Here is a 21,045-nt window from a genome sequence, read left to right as displayed (position 1 = left end):
CCACCGTGACCCCATCCTCCTCATCGTCCACTCCGTCCCAGTCTTGTCTCCACTCACACCTGCATGCACTACATCCTCATCCACTACCTCCATCACCATCACGCCCATCACTACACACCCCTCACGAGCAGTCACCACCCCCACAACCATGCACACGTCCCCTGTGTCCTCTCCCAGTGTGTCTGTGACCCCTCCTCCCAAAGTACACAAACGCAAGCACCCACCCACCCAACAGCCATCCACCTCACAACAGCATCCAGCCCATGCACCTTCACCCAAACTCAGCAGAAAGACACCTCCTACAACCACTCCCACTTCCTCCACTCCCAAACCCTCTCCATCTTCCCCTCCCAGTGTGTCTAAAAAACTTTTGCCTGCTAACTTTGACCTCTTGCCTACGCCTCCCCCCGTCCCTCCCCTTGGGCCAGGGTGTCAAGATCCCAGGCCAGCACCTCAGCCACCAAGTCGGCGTCCACGGTGGTACCTGCAAGTCTCAGGGGATCAAAGGGGGCACCCGTCAGGGCTGCCAGTGTGCCAGCAACCCCTGCAAAGGACCAACTCATTCCGCCACCTGCCAAGGTGAAGAGGGTGCCAGCAAGCAGCACGGCCAAAAAGCAGGATCCAACAAGCAAGGCCTCCTCCAAAACTGCAAAACTGCATCTGTTGGTGCCAAGGTCCTAGAAGCGTCTGGCAAGGTGGGGAAGGGCAAGAAAACCTGGGGCAGGGAACTTCAGGCCTCAGACCCTCCAGGTGAGGGACTGGTGACCACCATAACTACTGATGGCCCAGCAATCTGTACGGTGGAAGGCACTGCCGCAGGCACCACCACCTGCACCTCCATCTGCCCGCCAATGGAACACCCCCCTGCACCGCCACTGCCACAACAACAGTCAGCAGCATTATCCCCAGTGGGCAGCCGTCTGAGGCTGCAGGAGACGGCCTGGTGTCTCCCTCCACTACTACCAGCACCTACACCACGGCCAGCACCAGCAGCATCTCCGCCGCAGACACCGGCCCCATGCACCGCCACCTGCGCCGCCATCTGCACCTCCACATGCCGAGCCAGTGCCACTACATCTGTCATCAGAAGCAACCCCAGTGGGCAGGCATCCGGGGATGCAGGAGGCGGCCTGGACCCTCCACCCACCACTTGAAGCACCACCACCAGCACCGGCACTACCAGCAGTTTGCAGCCTAAGTCGCCGCATGGTGGAGTGTGGCTCTGCCTCCATGGAGTATCATGCTACCTGTTCCCTGCACATCTCGTGGCTCAGACACCCAGATGAGGGAATGGGAACTGCACACCCCAGGTGCAGCATCACTGGGCACAAGGCCCCCTCCAGAACCAGTGGAGATATGCATCCACTATCACTTTCCTTGGCAGGAAGAAGCACACTGGGTACTAAGCCCCCTCCAGAACCAGTGGAGATATGCATCCAATATCACTTTTCTTGGCAGGATGAAGCACACTGGGCACAAAGCCCTCTCCAGAACCATTGGAGATATGCATCCACTATCACTTTCCTTGGCAGGATGAAGCACACTGGGCACTAAGCCCCCTCCAGAACCAGTGGAACATGTCACCCACTTGAGAGACTGTGGCTTTGCACTCCCCAGGACCAAGCAGTGGGAAAACCACCCACTTGAGAGACTGTGGCTTTGCACTCCCCAGGACCAAGCAGTGGGCAAAACACCCACTTGAGAGACTGTGGCTTTGCACTCCCCAGGAACAAGCAGTGGGCAAACCACCCACTTGACAGACTGTGGCTTTCCACTCCCCAGGACCAAGCAGTGGGCATGTTGCCCCCTCGAGGAGCAGTGGCGTAGTATACCATCTTCCGGCTGAGGTGCCACCCCCTTCCCACTGAGGTGCCTGTGTGTTTTCAACCTGATGCCCCTGCAGTGTTCTCTCCGTTTTGAGGCAGGAGTCAAGTATGGGCTTCGTCCCTGTTTTTTTGGTCCACTGGCCCACGGACATTTGCAAAGGACAGTGTACGGCCCTCTGTACATATTGTAAATATTTGTATATACTATTGTTTACAATTGTTAACTTTATCTGCATTTTCTAGCCAAGAGGCAGCAGAGCACTGTACAGGACCAAAGACAAATCATAGAGTCAATGAGTGATAGTAGAGGTGTGACCCATGTCAGGGTGAACGACAAAAGTCACTAAATTAACCTGTACTTACCCTCTGGTAGCTTGGTACAAAGCAGTCAGGTTCAACTTAGAGGCAATGTGTAAAGTATTTATGCAGCACACAAACAACAATGAAGTGAAAATGCAACGCAATAAAAATTCCACACCAATTTTGAAAACTAGAGTAAAGTGTAGTAAAGAAAATGAAACCAAAATAGCAAACATCCAATAAGTAAAACCGGAGACATGCAGTTTCAAAGATTTAGGTAACAATAGCAGCAAAAAGCACAAAGAGCCACTCGCAGTCATCTGGTCGTGCTGGACTGGGGGAGAGTCACAAGTTCAGCTCAACCACGATACAACACGGGCCAAATACAGGGACCAGGTTACTTCAGATGAAAGTGTTACCTTCTCAACATCTGGCGTGAAGAGTCTAGTTCTCAATGGAGGAGGCCATGAGGGACAACGAGAGTATTCAGGATAACCATCATTGTAGCATGAAGAGCAGGCCATGAATTGTGCACAGTCCTCGCTGTAGCATGATGATCCCAATCAGGCTTGAGGACAGTCCTGGCTGGAGTGTCATGTCGGTTCACCAGTTCTTCGCATTCGAAGTTGTCACAGACAGCAACATCTCGGCTCAAGCAGGCCCATTTGTTGTAACAAAGAGCCCAAAATGTCCAGATTTCTCATTTTCTTCAAGGGATTAGCTCCACTGATGCCAGCCAAGGGTTCAGGACCTGGGAAGGCACTACTTGATGACCAGAAACTCACTCCAGCAGAGGCCAGCAGGGCTTAGGCAGGTTCATTTGTAGGTCCAAGTATATCCAGGTCAGCAGATCAGCTCTGCAGTTGCAGGGAGGCTTCTGGTCCATGTTGTGTCTCTGTTGCTCATAACAAGACCCTTGGTAGTCGTGGGGTTGGGCAGCTAGACAGCACTCTCAGGGTGCAAGACAAGCGTCAAGCTACAGAGCAGTCTTCTGAAGTACGAGCCAGTCCTTCTGTGTATCCTCCGCAGTTGAGAAGTTTTTCCGAGGGTTTAATATCTGAACTTGGAGCCAGCTTTGAAGTGGAAGAAACTTCTAGACTTCCTGCCACATCTGGTACTTGAATTTCATTCCTTGACCTGCCCAAGCCCTAAGATGTCTAGGGTGACAAAGTACTGGTGTTAAGTCATTTGTACAGGTGCTGAGACAGCCCCATTGAACTGTAAGTGGGATGGAGAACAGCTCTGCTCCTCCCATCCCAGCAGGATAGCCCATCCTGCCAACATCTAGTCCCTTTTTGCCTCACTGTCTGGTAGGAATGCACAAAGAACTGCCAATTACACCTAGGCATGTAACCCAGGACACAGGCTTTATAGACCAAATGAATAGTGTTAGAAATGGGGTTTCTGGTTGGCTAGGGTATGCACCTCAGCCAGGCAGAACTTACCCACTCTAGTCAGGGCAAGGGAGTTACACGTCCAAGATAACCCCTGCTCACCCCCTTGGTAGCTTGGCACGAGCAGTCAGGCTTAACCCGGAGGCAATGCGTAAAGCGTTTGCACAACACACACATACATGTGACGCAATATCCCCACCACAAAGGAAACACAACACCAGATTATATGAAAATACACTGTATTGTACACAACATAATTATTAGACCAACATCACATAACAGTACTATCCTGCTACCTTAGCAGTTGTCAGAACGTTACACATTAGTTACTCTGCAAACTAGCAGTAGTCACACATAACACACAGGTTACTCAGTATTCTGCAACATAAGCAGTAGTCAGGAAACACGTTATTACATTAGCACACTTGTCACAAGAATATCATAAAACGCCCATAGTAGGAACATTAGAAAACCTATGGCAAGTTAAGCAAACATATTAGCAAGTCATGCCCATAAAAGGAACATGTGCACACATATGTCAACACATCAAAGAACAGGTAGGCAATATAACAGAATGAATAAAGTCTGTAGAAAGAACTTTAACTCTTAATCATATTGGTCCATTTTAAAAAGTACCTGTAAATGATGAAAAGGCACCTCCAGTGCCTAAAACGAATAATGGGGCCCCCTGCGCTCCTTTGCGCAAAAACGGGGGCCTCCAAAACATTGCAGATAGAGAGGGGCGGCACGCACCCTCTCTGACTCCTTATCGGGCCCCTTCTGGGACCCGTGATCACCGGGGGCCCCCCGGGCCTCCACCGGCCCTCCTGTGGGGGGCCCAGGTCACCCAAAGCTCAAAGAGGGGAGGGGGGCGCCTCACACCCCCTCCTTGTAAAAAGGCGGGCCCCTCCGGGGGTCCCGCTACCGTCGGGGGTCTCCCTGAGCCTCCGTGGCCCTTTCCTGAAGGGAGACCCCTAAATCAGGGACTTCTGGCCCGCGAGGGGGCCAACCAGAGAGCCAGGGGCCAGGGCGAGCCTCCGGTGAGGCTGCGCCCGGCCCGGCAGTACAGAGGAGTCCTCCGGGACTCCGACGCGCGAGGGAGAGGCGTCCTCCTCTCCCTCGCCGGTCAGGATGACGTTGCGGCCCAGAATGGGCCGGCTGGTGCCCACGGGGCGCCCTGAGAAGGGAGCGTCCCCCGGGAGCACGCGAGGAGCAGGCTTGCTCCGATTTCTTAAAAAAATTATCCTCCCTGTGCCCCGGGGGCACAGAGCTGAGCACGCTCCTCGCGCTCAGCAACGAAGAAAGAACCCGGCTGCGGCGGTGATATTTTCTCCAAGAACAAAAGCGCTTTAGGAAGGCGCAAAGGTCCTCCTTTACGCCCGGGTTGCGGCGGTGATCTCCTTTAGTAGAAACGCGCTCCAGGAAGCGCGAGGGCACAATTAAAAGCCCGGGCTGCGGCGGTGATTTCCTTTTTAGTCAAAGAAAAGCGCTTTCAAAGCGCGAGGGCACATCAGCAGCCTCAGCAATTTAAAAGAGTGCCTTGTTCCTGGTGGACGCATTCGGTGCAAAGGTCTAAAGGATCGTTACAGGGGTCAGGGGCCACAGCACCCTGCCCCTGGGAACAACTCAACAAGAAGGAGCACAGGGCTGGTGGGCCCAGCTACAGGCCAGCACAAGGGGTGCAGTTGGTGGCAGTTCCTCCTAGTGACCAGGCAGGTCACAGGTCAGCACAGCAGCAGCAGTCCAAGGCGGTTTCCTGGTGAGTCCATTCATCAGCGTTCTGTGTCCAGTTTCAAGTTCCAAGAATGTTCAAATTGTGGGGAAAATTCCCCTGTACTTATAGTCAGTTCTTACAGTGTTTTACAGTGGTAGGGAGAGGAGGTTCCAGCCAGTTACAACTGGTTATGGGAGTGCCCCCTCTCTCCTTTCAGCACAGGCTCCAAACATCAGTGGGGGGTTAACGACCCTATTGTGTGAGGCCAGGGCACAGCCTTTACAAATGTAGGTGTGCCCCGCCTCTCCCTTCTCTCAGCCCAGGAAGACTATTCAGTATGTAGATGCACCTCAGTGACACCTCCACCCTCCCTGTGTACAGGCTGTCTGAAAAGTATGCACAAAGCCCCAACTGTCACTCTGCCCAGACGTGGATTGGAGTCAAGCTGCAAAACACCAGAATCATAAGCACAGATAAATGCGCACTTTCTAGAAGTGGCATTTCTGTGATAGTAATAAAAAATACACCCACACCAGTAAGCAGTATTTATTATCACCATCACAACCATACCAAACACGCCTACGCTAGCCCTCATAAATCAGACAATACCCCTACACATAAGGCAGGGCATTTCTAATGCAATCCTATGAGAAGGCAGCACTCACAGCAGTGAGACACCAAGTTAGGCTGTTTGTCACTACCAGGACAGGCCATGCAATATGGCACATGTCCTGCCTTTCTACATACATGGCACCCTGCCCACAGGGCGTACTTTAGGGGTGACTTACATGTAGTAAAAGGGGAGTCCTGGGCCTGGCAAGTAAATTTAGATGCCAGGTCCCTGTGGCAGAAAACTGCGCACACAGGCCCTGCGCTAGCAGGCCTGAGACAGGTTTGAAAGTCTACTTCAGTGGGTGGCGCAAGCAGCGCTGCAGGCCCACTAGTAGTATTTAATTTACAGGCCCTGGGTATAGAGATACCACTGTACAAGGGACTTATAGGTAAATTAAATATGCCAATCAGGTATAAGCCAATCATACCAACTTTAGATGGGAGAGCACCTGCACTTTAACACTGGTCAGCAGTGATAAAGTGCTCAGAGTCCTAGAGCCAACAGCGAAAGGTCAGAAAAACCAGGAGGAAGGAGGCAAAAAGACTAGGGATGACCATGCGTATGGCCAAAAGTCCAACACAACCCCCTACCAGCCAAAATCCAGGGGAGAACAATCAATACCTTGATGTACTTTCCTGATTGGGGCGATAGAACAAGGACCCAGGCCCACAACAGCAGGGGCATGTTCCAGTTCTACGCCTTCCTGACTCCACTGGGATCTCTCTGTCAATGGGTCCCAGGCAGCCTAGACCAACCCACGGGGATTCTCTAGCTGCCAATGGCCAGAACCAGGCCCCAGGCCATCTAGGAGCCTCTGGTCTCTGAAACCATAATGAGTGGGGGGCGGTAGCCCCAGGTGCAAAGCAACCTGTCTCCACTCCATTTCCGATCAGTTCAGGGGCTCTACCCTGCCACTGATCCACCAACCTAGGGTCCGCACCCATAGGTTCTACAGGGGCTAGAGGCGAGGCTCTCCTCCCTCTACCCCTCCTTCTAGGATCCCGCCCTCCTCTCCTAGGAGGGGTATCACCAGAATCCACACTTGCCAGGGTGCTGGGTACAGCAGCCCTGCACAACTTTCTCGCCAGCCCAGGATCACTACCTGGCGACTGACCACCCAACCTAGGGACGACACCCTTGAGTTGCACCGGGGTCCGGGGCGGGCTTCCCCCTCCCTGAACCCCACTTCCAGAGTCCTGCGTCTCCCCACCTCGGGAGAAGCCACCAGAAGTTTCACACAGGGGGGTGAGCACACTAACCGCCCCCCCAACCAGGTCAGAGTTTACCCCCTGAACCTGTCTATCTAGTCCAGGGACGACACCCTTAGACTGGACCATTGCCCAGCGAACCAGGACTTCCTTGGGAGCACACCTACCCCCTACCAGATCAGAGCTTACCCCCTGAATCTGGCAATCCAACCCAGAGTCACTACCCTGCGGTTGAACCACTGCCTGGCGCACCAGGACTTCCTTGGGAGCACACGTACTCCCCATCAGGTCAGAGTTTACCCCCTGAACCTGATCATCCAACCCAGAGTCACCACCCTGCGGTTGAATCCTTGCCTGGCGCACCAGGACTTCCTGGGGGGCACACCTACCCCCCACCAGGGAAACACTTTCCCCAAGGGCCACACAAGAGTCTGGCTGGCGCAGGTCTCCTGACCTCTGCCCATCGGACAGAGTCTGGATTCCCCCCAGCCCAGAAATGGTCTCACCAAGGTCATTCCCGGGGGGCTCTGCACTCAGAGCTGACCCCTGACCCTCCAGGTTCTCCACTGGGGCCCGCAGCCCCCTCTCAACCCTATGTCTGGATTTCCGCCTCCTCCGCTGTAGAGCGAGACTACCAGACACCAGGACCGGCGGAACGCTATCACCAGCCACCCGCCTAAGTCCTAATGACAAAATGGGATCCTTCTGAACAGCTGGCCCTACGGCACAGGTTAGGCTCACCTCCTGGCGTTCACTCATGGAACCTTCAGGGGCCTGGGACAGTATCTTGGGCACCTTGGGCCTCAGCCCAGCCCCATTCCCTCTCCTCAGAGACGGGACATGGGGTCCCTCACCCATCCCAGTCCACTGGGACCTACCTGGGACACTCCATTCCTTTCCCACCACACCTTGTTGGGAAACACCTAGACCACTCTCATTAGGAACACCCCCTAATGTCACACCAGACCCTCTGGTACGCAACCAGAAGTCTGCCTCCTTTGCAAGCTCCCTGGGGTCAGAGAGCTCACACACTGACAAGTGTTGGCGTAACTCTGAAAAACAACAACGAAACAGGTGCTCTCTGAGAATCAGATTAAACAGCCCTTCAAAATTGTTTACTGTGCTACCCTTCACCCATCCATCTAGTGCAAGGCAGCAATCCTCCACAAACTCCTCCCAAGACTGGTGGGACAGTTTCTTACCACCCCTAAACCTTTTTCTGTATTCCTCAGGGGAAAAACCATACTTCACAATCAGTGCGTTCTTCACAGCGGAGTACCCCTCCCTGTCACTCTCTTCTAGAGTCAGTAGGGCATCCCTCCCCTCCTCAGGAATAAAACTCCCTAGGCCAGTTCCCCAATCCTTCTCAGGGATCCTGCGCTCTACCAGAGCATTCTCATATTCCTTTAACCACTGACGTATGTCACCCCCCTCTTGGAACCTAGGTACCAGATCTATGGGTATGTGAGGAACCTCTTTGCTACAGCACTGTACATTGCTGCCACCACTGGACTCCACCTGCAACGCTGGTGAGTCCAGAACCTTCAGACTGCGCTCTAGAGCGAGTCTTTCTCTGGCAAAGGCCCTCTCTGCCTCTGCCATTCTCTCCTGTACTAAGGCCTTCTCTACCTCAGCCCTTCTCTCCTCAACAGCTAGGCGCGCTAACTGCAACTTCAGGTCCCTCTCTTCCCGCCTATCTCTTAGCTCATCAGGCGTCAAGGAATGAGAGGTAGCCCTGCTTCTTACACTGGACCCAGCAAGGGACTCCCTATCACTGGGGCCTTCCCTGTCAACTGGCGTCCCCAACCGGTCATTCTCACCCTCCTGATCAGTCTCTCTACCACTCTCTAGGGATGAGGTCTGGGAGCCCTCCCATTGGGAACCCTCGCTACACTCAGGATCCTCTGGGTACCCCCTACGCACACTCCCTCCCTGGGTAAATGTCACAAACCTTTCAAAGAAATTCAGAGATCTCCTGAGGTCCCCTTCTACAGGCAGCCCTCTCTCTCTACAGAACCCCTCTAATTCCCCCTGCGTGTAAAACGGCAGGTCCTCTAAATCAAAGGTAAGCCCCATCTTGAAAAGGTACAAATAACTCAACTGTGACAACCACAATACCCAAGCGTGAGAACTGAAAACAGGTAAAATGACCAAAGAGAGAAAGTTAAGAGAAGCCAAACATGTGATGGTCTAAACGAAATCCTTATAGTGAAATAATGAGTCACAATGGTATTGTGCAAGCGCAAGTCCTATCCTCACCGCTGACTTCCAATGTTAGAAATGGGGTTTCTGGTTGGCTAGGGTATGCACCTCAGCCAGGCAGAACTTACCCACTCTAGTCAGGGCAAGGGAGTTACACGTCCAAGATAACCCCTGCTCACCCCCTTGGTAGCTTGGCACGAGCAGTCAGGCTTAACCCGGAGGCAATGCGTAAAGCGTTTGCACAACACACACATACATGTGACGCAATATCCCCACCACAAAGGAAACACAACACCAGATTATATGAAAATACACTGTATTGTACACAACATAATTATTAGACCAACATCACATAACAGTACTATCCTGCTACCTTAGCAGTTGTCAGAACGTTACACATTAGTTACTCTGCAAACTAGCAGTAGTCACACATAACACACAGGTTACTCAGTATTCTGCAACATAAGCAGTAGTCAGGAAACACGTTATTACATTAGCACACTTGTCACAAGAATATCATAAAACGCCCATAGTAGGAACATTAGAAAACCTATGGCAAGTTAAGCAAACATATTAGCAAGTCATGCCCATAAAAGGAACATGTGCACACATATGTCAACACATCAAAGAACAGGTAGGCAATATAACAGAATGAATAAAGTCTGTAGAAAGAACTTTAACTCTTAATCATATTGGTCCATTTTAAAAAGTACCTGTAAATGATGAAAAGGCACCTCCAGTGCCTAAAACGAATAATGGGGCCCCCTGCGCTCCTTTGCGCAAAAACGGGGGCCTCCAAAACATTGCAGATAGAGAGGGGCGGCACGCACCCTCTCTGACTCCTTATCGGGCCCCTTCTGGGACCCGTGATCACCGGGGGCCCCCCGGGCCTCCACCGGCCCTCCTGTGGGGGGCCCAGGTCACCCAAAGCTCAAAGAGGGGAGGGGGGCGCCTCGCACCCCCTCCTTGTAAAAAGGCGGGCCCCTCCGGGGGTCCCGCTACCGTCGGGGGTCTCCCTGAGCCTCCGTGGCCCTTTCCTGAAGGGAGACCCCTAAATCAGGGACTTCTGGCCCGCGAGGGGGCCAACCAGAGAGCCAGGGGCCAGGGCGAGCCTCCGGTGAGGCTGCGCCCGGCCCGGCAGTACAGAGGAGTCCTCCGGGACTCCGACGCGCGAGGGAGAGGCGTCCTCCTCTCCCTCGCCGGTCAGGATGACGTTGCGGCCCAGAATGGGCCGGCTGGTGCCCACGGGGCGCCCTGAGAAGGGCGCGTCCCCCGGGAGCACGCGAGGAGCAGGCTTGCTCCGATTTCTTAAAAAAATTATCCTCCCTGTGCCCCGGGGGCACAGAGCTGAGCGCGCTCCTCGCGCTCAGCAACGAAGAAAGAACCCGGCTGCGGCGGTGATATTTTCTCCAAGAACAAAAGCGCTTTAGGAAGGCGCAAAGGTCCTCCTTTACGCCCGGGTTGCGGCGGTGATCTCCTTTAGTAGAAACGCGCTCCAGGAAGCGCGAGGGCACAATTAAAAGCCCGGGCTGCGGCGGTGATTTCCTTTTTAGTCAAAGAAAAGCGCTTTCAAAGCGCGAGGGCACATCAGCAGCCTCAGCAATTTAAAAGAATGCCTTGTTCCTGGTGGACGCATTCGGTGCAAAGGTCTAAAGGATCGTTACAGGGGTCAGGGGCCACAGCACCCTGCCCCTGGGAACAACTCAACAAGAAGGAGCACAGGGCTGGTGGGCCCAGCTACAGGCCAGCACAAGGGGTGCAGTTGGTGGCAGTTCCTCCTAGTGACCAGGCAGGTCACAGGTCAGCACAGCAGCAGCAGTCCAAGGCGGTTTCCTGGTGAGTCCATTCATCAGCGTTCTGTGTCCAGTTTCAAGTTCCAAGAATGTTCAAATTGTGGGGAAAATTCCCCTGTACTTATAGTCAGTTCTTACAGTGTTTTACAGTGGTAGGGAGAGGAGGTTCCAGCCAGTTACAACTGGTTATGGGAGTGCCCCCTCTCTCCTTTCAGCACAGGCTCCAAACATCAGTGGGGGGTTAACGACCCTATTGTGTGAGGCCAGGGCACAGCCTTTACAAATGTAGGTGTGCCCCGCCTCTCCCTTCTCTCAGCCCAGGAAGACTATTCAGTATGTAGATGCACCTCAGTGACACCTCCACCCTCCCTGTGTACAGGCTGTCTGAAAAGTATGCACAAAGCCCCAACTGTCACTCTGCCCAGACGTGGATTGGAGTCAAGCTGCAAAACACCAGAATCATAAGCACAGATAAATGCGCACTTTCTAGAAGTGGCATTTCTGTGATAGTAATAAAAAATACACCCACACCAGTAAGCAGTATTTATTATCACCATCACAACCATACCAAACACGCCTACGCTAGCCCTCATAAATCAGACAATACCCCTACACATAAGGCAGGGCATTTCTAATGCAATCCTATGAGAAGGCAGCACTCACAGCAGTGAGACACCAAGTTAGGCTGTTTGTCACTACCAGGACAGGCCATGCAATATGGCACATGTCCTGCCTTTCTACATACATGGCACCCTGCCCACAGGGCGTACTTTAGGGGTGACTTACATGTAGTAAAAGGGGAGTCCTGGGCCTGGCAAGTAAATTTAGATGCCAGGTCCCTGTGGCAGAAAACTGCGCACACAGGCCCTGCGCTAGCAGGCCTGAGACAGGTTTGAAAGTCTACTTCAGTGGGTGGCGCAAGCAGCGCTGCAGGCCCACTAGTAGTATTTAATTTACAGGCCCTGGGTATAGAGATACCACTGTACAAGGGACTTATAGGTAAATTAAATATGCCACTCAGGTATAAGCCAATCATACCAACTTTAGATGGGAGAGAACCTGTACTTTAACACTGGTCAGCAGTGATAAAGTGCTCAGAGTCCTAGAGCCAACAGCGAAAGGTCAGAAAAACCAGGAGGAAGGAGGCAAAAAGACTAGGGATGACCATGCGTATGGCCAAAAGTCCAACAAATAGTACATGAAAATATCAATTTTCTAAAAATGGCATTTTCAGGATTGTGATTTACAATCTGACTTTACCATAAGAGAGGATTTTAAATTACAAATCATTTGAGACCAAGCATGACATTTCTACTTGTTTCCAAATAAGGGTTATCACTTATTAAATGTAATAAGATAATTCAGTGTTATTGTATTGGAAAGATAGGCCTTGCAATAGTGAAAACTGAATTTAAGAGTTTTTCACTACCAGGATATGTAATGCATACATGTACATGTCCCTCTTTTTTAATGAACTATATCTTGCCCTAGGGGCTGTTTAGGGCTTACCTTAGGTGTGACATATACGTATTAAAAAGGAAGTTTTAGGCTTGGCAAAAGTCGAATTTAAAACTGTACACAGGCTGCAGTGGCAGGCCTGAGACATGTTTTGAAGTACCACTTAAGAAGGGGGTATAATATGTGCTGCAGGCCCACTAGTAGCATTTAATTTACAAGCCCTAGGTACATGTAGAACCACTTTAGTAGGGACTTATAACTAAAGTAAATGTGTGATTCAGGTGTCTGCAATGTTACTATTTTTAAGGAGTGAGCACACACACTTTAATACTGTTTACCAGTGATAAAGTGCACAGAGTCCAAAAGCCAATAAAAATGAATTCCGGCAACAGGAGGTGAGTAGGCGAAACGTTTGGGGGAAGACCACACCAAAGACTGTCAGATCTAACAAGATGTTCAACTTTTTTCTAAACAGGAGCAAGGTTGGGGCAGTCCTGATGGATATGGGAAAGTTGTTCAACATCCCAGGTGCATTGTGGTATGCTGTCTGAGGGTGTGGAGAAAGCTACCAAAAGGTGAGATGTCTGCAAGATAAACGGGGTGTTGGCCGCCATGGCTTTGTAAATGATGCAGCTGTTTTTTTAAGATAATGTGGGAGGGCAGGGGGATCCAATTGAGTTCCATTAGAATGAAGATGATCCAATCATATTTCTTCAAGTTCTGGATTAGACATTCTGCAAAGTGTAGTGTACCCTTAAGGGGTGTCAGTGTGATGTCTAGGAGGCCATGGAGCAGACTGCTACCATCATCCAGATAAAAGAGTATGCAAGCTTGAACAGCAGTTCCAAAGTTGCTATGTGGAGGAAACAGTTTCATTTTTTTTAGAAGAGAGAACTATTAATAGGCCGCCTGTATTGTTTTGGCAATGCGTTCTTCAAGGGTGATGTCAGTGTATAGGGGTAATCAAAGTAACTTGAATTTCAGTGAAATTTGGGCTTTAAAGCCATCAAGGTTCATGACATTGTCCCCACGTTTGTATTGTTTCTTGTTCTTGGCAAACACCAGGAATTCCCTCTTGGTTGGGACAGCTTCAGGTAAGCACTGGACATCCATATCTGGATTATGTGCAGGCAGTGTTCGAGACGTTGGATGTCAGAAGCAGGGTTGTGTGTATCATTGGCAAAGTGGTGAATCTTGATAACTATTTTGGATGAGGAGAGAACCAAGCATTGATGTAATAGGTTGTTGCTGTATTGTTTGTTTGAACAAACAGGGATGTGCGTTTGAAGTTCAGTGGGAAAGAAGCGAGGGCCAGAGTGACTATTCTTAGCTCCAGCAAAGTTGCTGTGATATGTTTCCAACATAACTAGGAATAACCTGTCGCAATGGTTTGTTTCCGGGAAAATGGACCACCCTTAAGAAGATTGGTTGATTGACACCACCCAAGAAGAGTCTCAAAAGCAGCTAAAGAAAGTTTCAGCTTGTCACCCAACGTCAGAAAGGAATTATAAAGGTATAGACATCTAGAACATCATATTAATCAAGATCGTGGGTTCTTGAAAGTTGATGAAAATACTGTTGCCTTGAAAATCTTAGAACAGGGGTGTCTCTTGAGCTAGGATGTCTGATTAGAGAAATGGGAGCATCAATATATAGAGATGGAAGTGGCAGGAATATCTGGGAACCCAGCGCAGGATGTAGAGTCACTAGATGTGCAGGCAAGATAGGTTGAGGTGGACAGAGGTGGGGGTCAAATGCAGCCCAAGAGAGAGCCAGCTTGTCCTCCAAAGTGCCAGAGAGGAATTATAAAAGTATAGACATCTAGAGCATCATATTTATCAAGATCAATAAGTAGATTTTGAACAGTGGGATCTTGAATGCCGATGAAAAGAGTGTTGCCTTGAAGATCTTAAAACAGTGTCATCTCTTGAGCTAGGATGTCCGATGGGAGGTATGGGAGTATAAATACATGGAGATGGAAGTGGCAAGAGTACCTGGGAACCCAGCACAGGATGTGGAGTGACTGGAGGTGCAGGCAAGATAGGTTGTAGTGGACAGAGCTGTAGGCAACACTGGTGCAGAAGACTGAAGAACTGAAGCGTACTATTCCTCCTGAGTGGGTGATCTGTGAGCTGAGATAGATGAGTTCAATGCTAGTGAGAATGCTCTCACACTGCGATTATGCCCTGGAGTAGACAGATTATGTTGTGCACATTCTTCTTCTTTTTTTCATCTTGTGGACCCATTCCGCAGATATGTAGAGAACCTATAAGGTGCCGATTTCCTCAATGTCAAGTGCCTCCTCGACATTGATGTGTTTGACTGCGACCTCCCAGAATTCAACGTACCTACGTTCCTTGGTGTTATACCAGTCCTCAAAAGTGAGCACATCACTACTAATCCTGCTTATGACATCGTGCATCTCATCGTTAAATCGTTTTCACTTCTGTGATCCTCTCCTGGATTACCTTTGTGAAGGGAATTGTAGAAATTGCTGTGGTAGAGGGGGCACCCTCTGCATGACCCTCAGAAAGTCTGGAACATCCTTCTTCATGTCTGTGCTTGTCTTCCAATAGTCTATGACCTCCCTTTCCTTCAAAGCCATCCTGGACCTTTTCTGACAAAATTGGCAATGGTCTATATGTTATGAAGTGAGAAGACATACAATACATACAGCATGAGGGTCTGTTTGGGCTTTCTTAAGGGAAGTTACTTTGTGAAGACAAAAAAAACATTCTGGTAAACAGGAAAATGTACCCTTAATCTCTAAAGATGTCACTAGAAGACGTTTTTGAAAGATTTGCAAAGGTAAGAAGAAGGAAAACCTTAAAAAGATCAAGCTCAGTGCTCCAGGATACTGTCACCTACAGCCAGAAAAAAAGAACTGGCTCAACTGCCATCTACAGGGCATGATAAGATAATGGTGGTACGTTGTTCCTTAAATGAGTGGTGGCAGTTTTTTCAGGCTTTCAGACTTCAGTCTGCTAGGCTACAATGTACCTATTTCATCTCTCCATGTCATTACGAAAGGACTGTGGAAATATTAATATATGCAGGACTTTTTGTCGAAGCCTAAAGGAAGATGCTTTGAAGTCACAGGTTAAGGAAGCTGGGGGCCCCAAAACTATTCTTGTAATGAAAAGGTGGGCAGTAACCCATTAAAGTGAAGTATTTAAACTCGAGATGGGCCTTCTGAAGTCACTTTAGTCAAACCAAACAACATTTGGCCACAGGCTAGGGGGAATGAAAACACTTCCTCAGACAACAACTTGGGGGATCTCCAAATCTAAGTGCAACTAACTCTATCATCAAGAAAGGAACATTTTTGTATTTCAGGAAAAAATGCTAGTTTGAACTTATTTATATGTTAGATGTATTCATAATGAGCACAGTATTAATATGTTTGGATTGCAACTCAGTATATTATTGACTCCGGAATGAATTTTCATGTTTATGATCAACCAACAAGGTTGTATCAAACATGCCACACGGCCCTTGTGCTACTCTAACCCATGCACATTGCATCCTATATTCCTCCCCTAAATGTTGCTTAGATGTGTCTCTGGTCACAACTGACAGGTCCTGGTCACATAATCAGGCTACTGAGGCAGGTAACCCTGCGGATGCAATGTACAACTGCAGCAGATCTCTCAAGTTCCAGGATTTTACCCTATCATAAATTAAGAAAAGTGGCTGGACTATTATTTTGCGAGAGAAAGAGCATGGCAGTTTCAAAGTGGAATGTTTTTAGACAGAAATCCCACAGAGTCAGAATTTTGTGAGTATTCAAATTTTTCAACCAAAAATACTTAAGTAACTCTACTCCAAAAATATTGGATGACTGTCCTCATTACAATGGCAAAACGTGTTGTCACTGTAATTGGGATTCCAAGTGATATATAAACACAACAATGACCAACGATTTTTCAACCAGAAATTTCACCAGGTCAAAATGTGTGTGATGAAAATGTGCAAGTTTGTTACTTTTGCAGCTTATCGAAGGATAACGTGCAGAATTACCTTATTCCGCATTCTGACCTGCATAACTCAGACTGGGGAGCTAATAATGAACTGGCAAACCATTCCCCCACAGTATTTGCAAATCTGCAGACCAGGTTGTGCATTATTCGCTTAAAATGAACTCTTCAGAAAAGCATCTGTTGCAGATAAAGCAATAAACGGATGTGTCTGAAGAAGTATATACCTGGAAATCTACATTTTTCTTAGATTTCCAGGCACACCATTGGTGAATTTTTGTATCTTTCCTAAAAAAAGTACATCGAAAAAAATAGCAACACAAGCCTTTGCCTAGTAGATTGATCTGAGGAACCAACATGTTCCTGGCAAAAAAAGCTCAAACCAGATCCTCATCTCCTCGTTCTGTCTGTCGCTTACCATCCGTCCTTGTCTTTCTATCAATCTCTAGAAGCGTTGTTCAAAGCCGGCCTCCGAGGCTCCAGCTGACCGGGGAAATGCCCGTGAAATTAAAGTCCGTCCAGCCCTGTACATACTCCTTTTAAAGAATTGAACCCAAAGTGTACTAGAAGTACAGTTTTAGAAAGCTGAACATGTAAGGTGAGACTGGAAAGTTTATTGTAAAAAATAATTACATTCACTTGGACACACAAACAACATAATGAGTTACATGCACCAGTTGCTTTGATGTGTTATGCTTCTTGCAGGCAGTGTATACTACTTACTTGCACATTTTCGTAGAATGGGGTGATGCCCACCTTCCTCCAATATGCCCATGAGTTAAGTTTAACTTTGTAAACTCCTTCTACAAAATCTTCTGCTTTGACAAGATCAGGGACCTCACCTAATGATGTTGTTTTCCTGTTTAATACAAAAAATATAAACATGTGTTTGTATACATAGTACTCGTGTATGTTTATATATCTGAATCCGAGTTATTATTGAACAAAATCAAAACGCATTGCATCATTAGCATTATTCTGTTAGGGAAAGAACCTGAATTACTATGCCCACAAGTACTATGTTGCTTATTTTTGCAAAGCCCGTTTTGTTCCCCATCCACATTTCATTAACAGTACAGACACTTTGGGCGCGATGTACGTAATACTTCTCCATTCGAAAATCCTTGGTTGCACTCAGGGTTGCATTCATTTTTTTTCATGTCCTTTATTTCGATTCATATGAATCATAAAAGTTAAAAACATAGCAAGTAAAAAATGCGTTTAAAAAACAGAAATATAAAAAACAGATCAACTAATAAAACTGAGTAAAAATTAATTATATATATATTCAAAAACATTAAGGGCTACATGTACGAAAGAAGAGTTTTGCGACTCGCAAATTGCAAGTTGCAAAACCTTATGTTGAACACTGTGAACAGCGATTTTGCAAGGGGGTTGCAAATGCCCCACCTCATGAATATTCATGAGGAAGGCCGCAGTTTGCGACCCCCTTGGGAATGGCCGCCCTCACAGGGATGGTGGCCTGCTGGAGACAGCAGACCACCATGTCTGTGACTGCTTTAAAATAAAGCAGTTTATTTTTTTTAAATGCAGCCCGTTTTCCTTAAAGGAAAACAAGATGCCTTTCAAAAACAAAAAATGAAACGTTTTCGTTTCATTTTTTAAGAGCAGCCAGTGGTCCATAGGACCACTGCCTGCTCAGAAAAAATGTTTTTACTGCAATTCACAAAGGGGAAGGGGTCCCATGGGGACCATTTCCCGTTTGAGAATGGGTTAGCACCAGTGTGACACTGGTGCTAACTGCGATTGTTTTGCGACTGCATTCGCGTCACAAAACAATCAGACATGGGACTGCGACTCGCTGTTAGGAAGGGAACACCCCTTCCTAATTGCAACTCGCAATCCCTTTGAAAATAGGTTTCAACATACCGAAGTGCATTTTGCACGTCGCAAATGGCCCGATTCGCTGTTTGCGATGTGCAAAATGCTACGTACATATTGCCCTAAAAGTTTAAAAACATATGAACTCCAACTTTCACATTAATACAATCTTCATCAGGATAACCTCTTTTTAGCACTTGATTACTTCATCCTAATACACCAAAAAGCAGTAAAAAGCCTAGCTACAGCACAAACTACAGGACCCTGGGTTCTAGTTCTACATATCTGAAGGGCAGAGTGGTGATCGCTAAGTCCCAGCAGTTTGTCTGCTATTTCTTATAAGCTACACACACAAAAAAAACATGCTCAAGATTCTCTTGGGTCGCACATCCCATGGAACAAGTATCAGAGACTCCAGAATTCTCTTTCCATTTGCTAGTAAAAGCGCACAAGGGTAAAGACCCTATTCTAAATTTAACATCTTGTGCTCGTGCGAACGGCTGCAGGGCGGTGTTAAAACAGTGTTCAAGTTCAAAAGAGCATTTGACAGACAGAAAATTGTCAAACTGCCTGAAGACACATTTGCCAATTTCTCACTTTAGACACAGCACCAATAAGTATCTTTACGTTTCTGCAATTCATCGCTCGGTAGGTTTAAGGGATCTGACAAGTACATTCCCAGTCCTAGCTTAAAAACCAGCTCTTTACATAAAGGCACCAGGGGATTTTATCAACATATGGGCCTTCCCATAAGCCTCTAAGTCATTCCCTATAAGGCCCTAGTTCATCTATGGACCGTGTCCTTATCCAGTACTGTAATGGCCTTGTGGCAGCAATATCCACAATGGATATTATAGTTAAGTGTAGGCGAATGAGCAGAGTTGGCGAGCTCTGGGGAATCTTAATTAACACTTTTATGAAAAAATTCTCCACTTTTTCCACAACATCCAATTTGCAATGCCCCATAAAGAGCTGCCCCAGGAGCTTGGCTTTTATAAATCTCCAAAAGTGGGTGCTCTGCTAGCAAACCTTAGGATGCCACCCGCTTGAAGTTTTAGGGCCATAGGGCACTTCGCTAATTGTCCTATCCACCTTTGGGAGTCCTCCAATCGAATGCCCAAGTAATCAGACTCGGGAACTCTTTCGAAGACCTCTCCACCTAAATGTATAGATTTTTTCACTTTATGTTTAGTGTCTCCAAACACCATGTATTTTGTCGTCGAGCTATTTACTTCGAGGCCATACATTTTACAGAACACCAAAACGTTTTCCAAGAGTTTGGATAAACCAGACACTGTTTTAGATAATATTATGGTGTCATTGGCAAATCATATACATGGTATTTTAGTTCACCTTATTTGCCCTCTCTAAACGTGGCTGTTTTCTTCCTTTTGATTCCTTAACAAATAACAACTTCAGGCAATGAAAAACATTTTCGTGCTTAACAGCTATTTGATCAGGAGAGAGGCCAATTGATGTAAATTCTGAGAGATGGCAGATAACCATATTATGAGATTTGGTACTAAGGGCCAGATGTAGTAAACTGTTTGCATGGTGCAAACTGCGAAAATCGCAGTTTGCGCCATGCAAAAAGCCTTCTGCGATGAACATTCACACTTTGCGAGTCGGTACCGACTCGCAAATTGTGAATGCGACTCGCAAATAGGAAGGGGTTCCCTTCCTATTTGCGACTCGCATCGCAATGCAGAATTGCTTTGTGACCGCGAATGCGGTCGCAAAGCAATTTGCAGTTACCACCAGTGTCACACTGGTGGTAACTCATTCGCAAAAGGGAAGGGGTCCCCATGGGACCCCTTCCCCTTTGTGAATGTTGCCCAAAAGGTTTTTTCAGAGCAGGCAGTGGTCCAATGGACCACTACCTACTCTGAAAAAATGAAACCAAATGGTTTAGTTATTTTATTTATTTTGCAACTCGTTTTCCTTTAAGGAAAACGGGCTGCAAAATAAAAATAAAAACTGCTTTATTTAAAAAGCAGTCACAGACATGGAGGTCTGCTGACTTCAGCAGGCCACCATCCCTGTGAGTGCAGGGACTTGCTATGGGGTCGCAAAATGCGACCCACCTCATTAATGTTTATGAGGTGGGTCTTTGCGACCCCATAGCGAGTCGCAGACGGTGTCTGAGACACCGTTCTGCATCCGCATTTGCGATTCGGAAATTGCGAGTCGCACAGACTCGCAATTTCCGAATCGCAAATGCAGAAGTTGCTACATCTGGCCCAAAGTCCTCAGACTTCACAAAATTGTCCCATTTGATAGAGTGCTGATTACTTGACACCTATACTGGGAGTGTGACATCCTGCTCACTCAAACCACCCCCGTCATTTGAAGGATTACATGTCCCACTTTACCATATTGGGGAAATTATCACTATCCTGATGATTACCTATCCTCTGATCATTTATCTTGTGCCATATCCTTAAATCAATGAGAACATAAACAATAAACTACTATAATTTCCCCAAGTAAAGGTGAGTTTGGCAGGCTAATCAGAGGGAAGGCATTCATTTCCTGGTCTCAGGCCATCCATAACCATTAATTCTATAATCTGGCATTCTATCTCACTGATTGTGGGTGATTTACAAGTTGTAATGAGGGGATAATACTTGAAAAAATGCTCTGCCCAGAATTTATTTAAAAGACATAGGGGCATATTTACAAGCCCCTTGCGTCACCTTGTGCTGCCCTAGCATCATA

The 21,045-nt window shown here is 48.0% G+C and overlaps 1 protein-coding gene across 1 annotated transcript in view; it reads right to left on the bottom strand.

Moving 5' to 3' along the window:
- Positions 1-21,045, bottom strand: part of TTR (transthyretin) — a 127,891-nt gene that overhangs the window by 38,847 nt on the left and 67,999 nt on the right. The window contains exon 3 of the mRNA XM_069218891.1: positions 17,209-17,344. Coding sequence (XP_069074992.1) covers positions 17,209-17,344 — 136 coding nt within the window. The remainder of the gene's footprint in view (positions 1-17,208; positions 17,345-21,045) is intronic.

The sequence above is a fragment of the Pleurodeles waltl genome, chromosome 2_2 (assembly GCF_031143425.1).
Source record: "Pleurodeles waltl isolate 20211129_DDA chromosome 2_2, aPleWal1.hap1.20221129, whole genome shotgun sequence".
Classification (NCBI taxonomy): domain Eukaryota; kingdom Metazoa; phylum Chordata; class Amphibia; order Caudata; family Salamandridae; genus Pleurodeles; species Pleurodeles waltl.
This window is presented reverse-complemented; position numbering and strand designations above follow the sequence as displayed.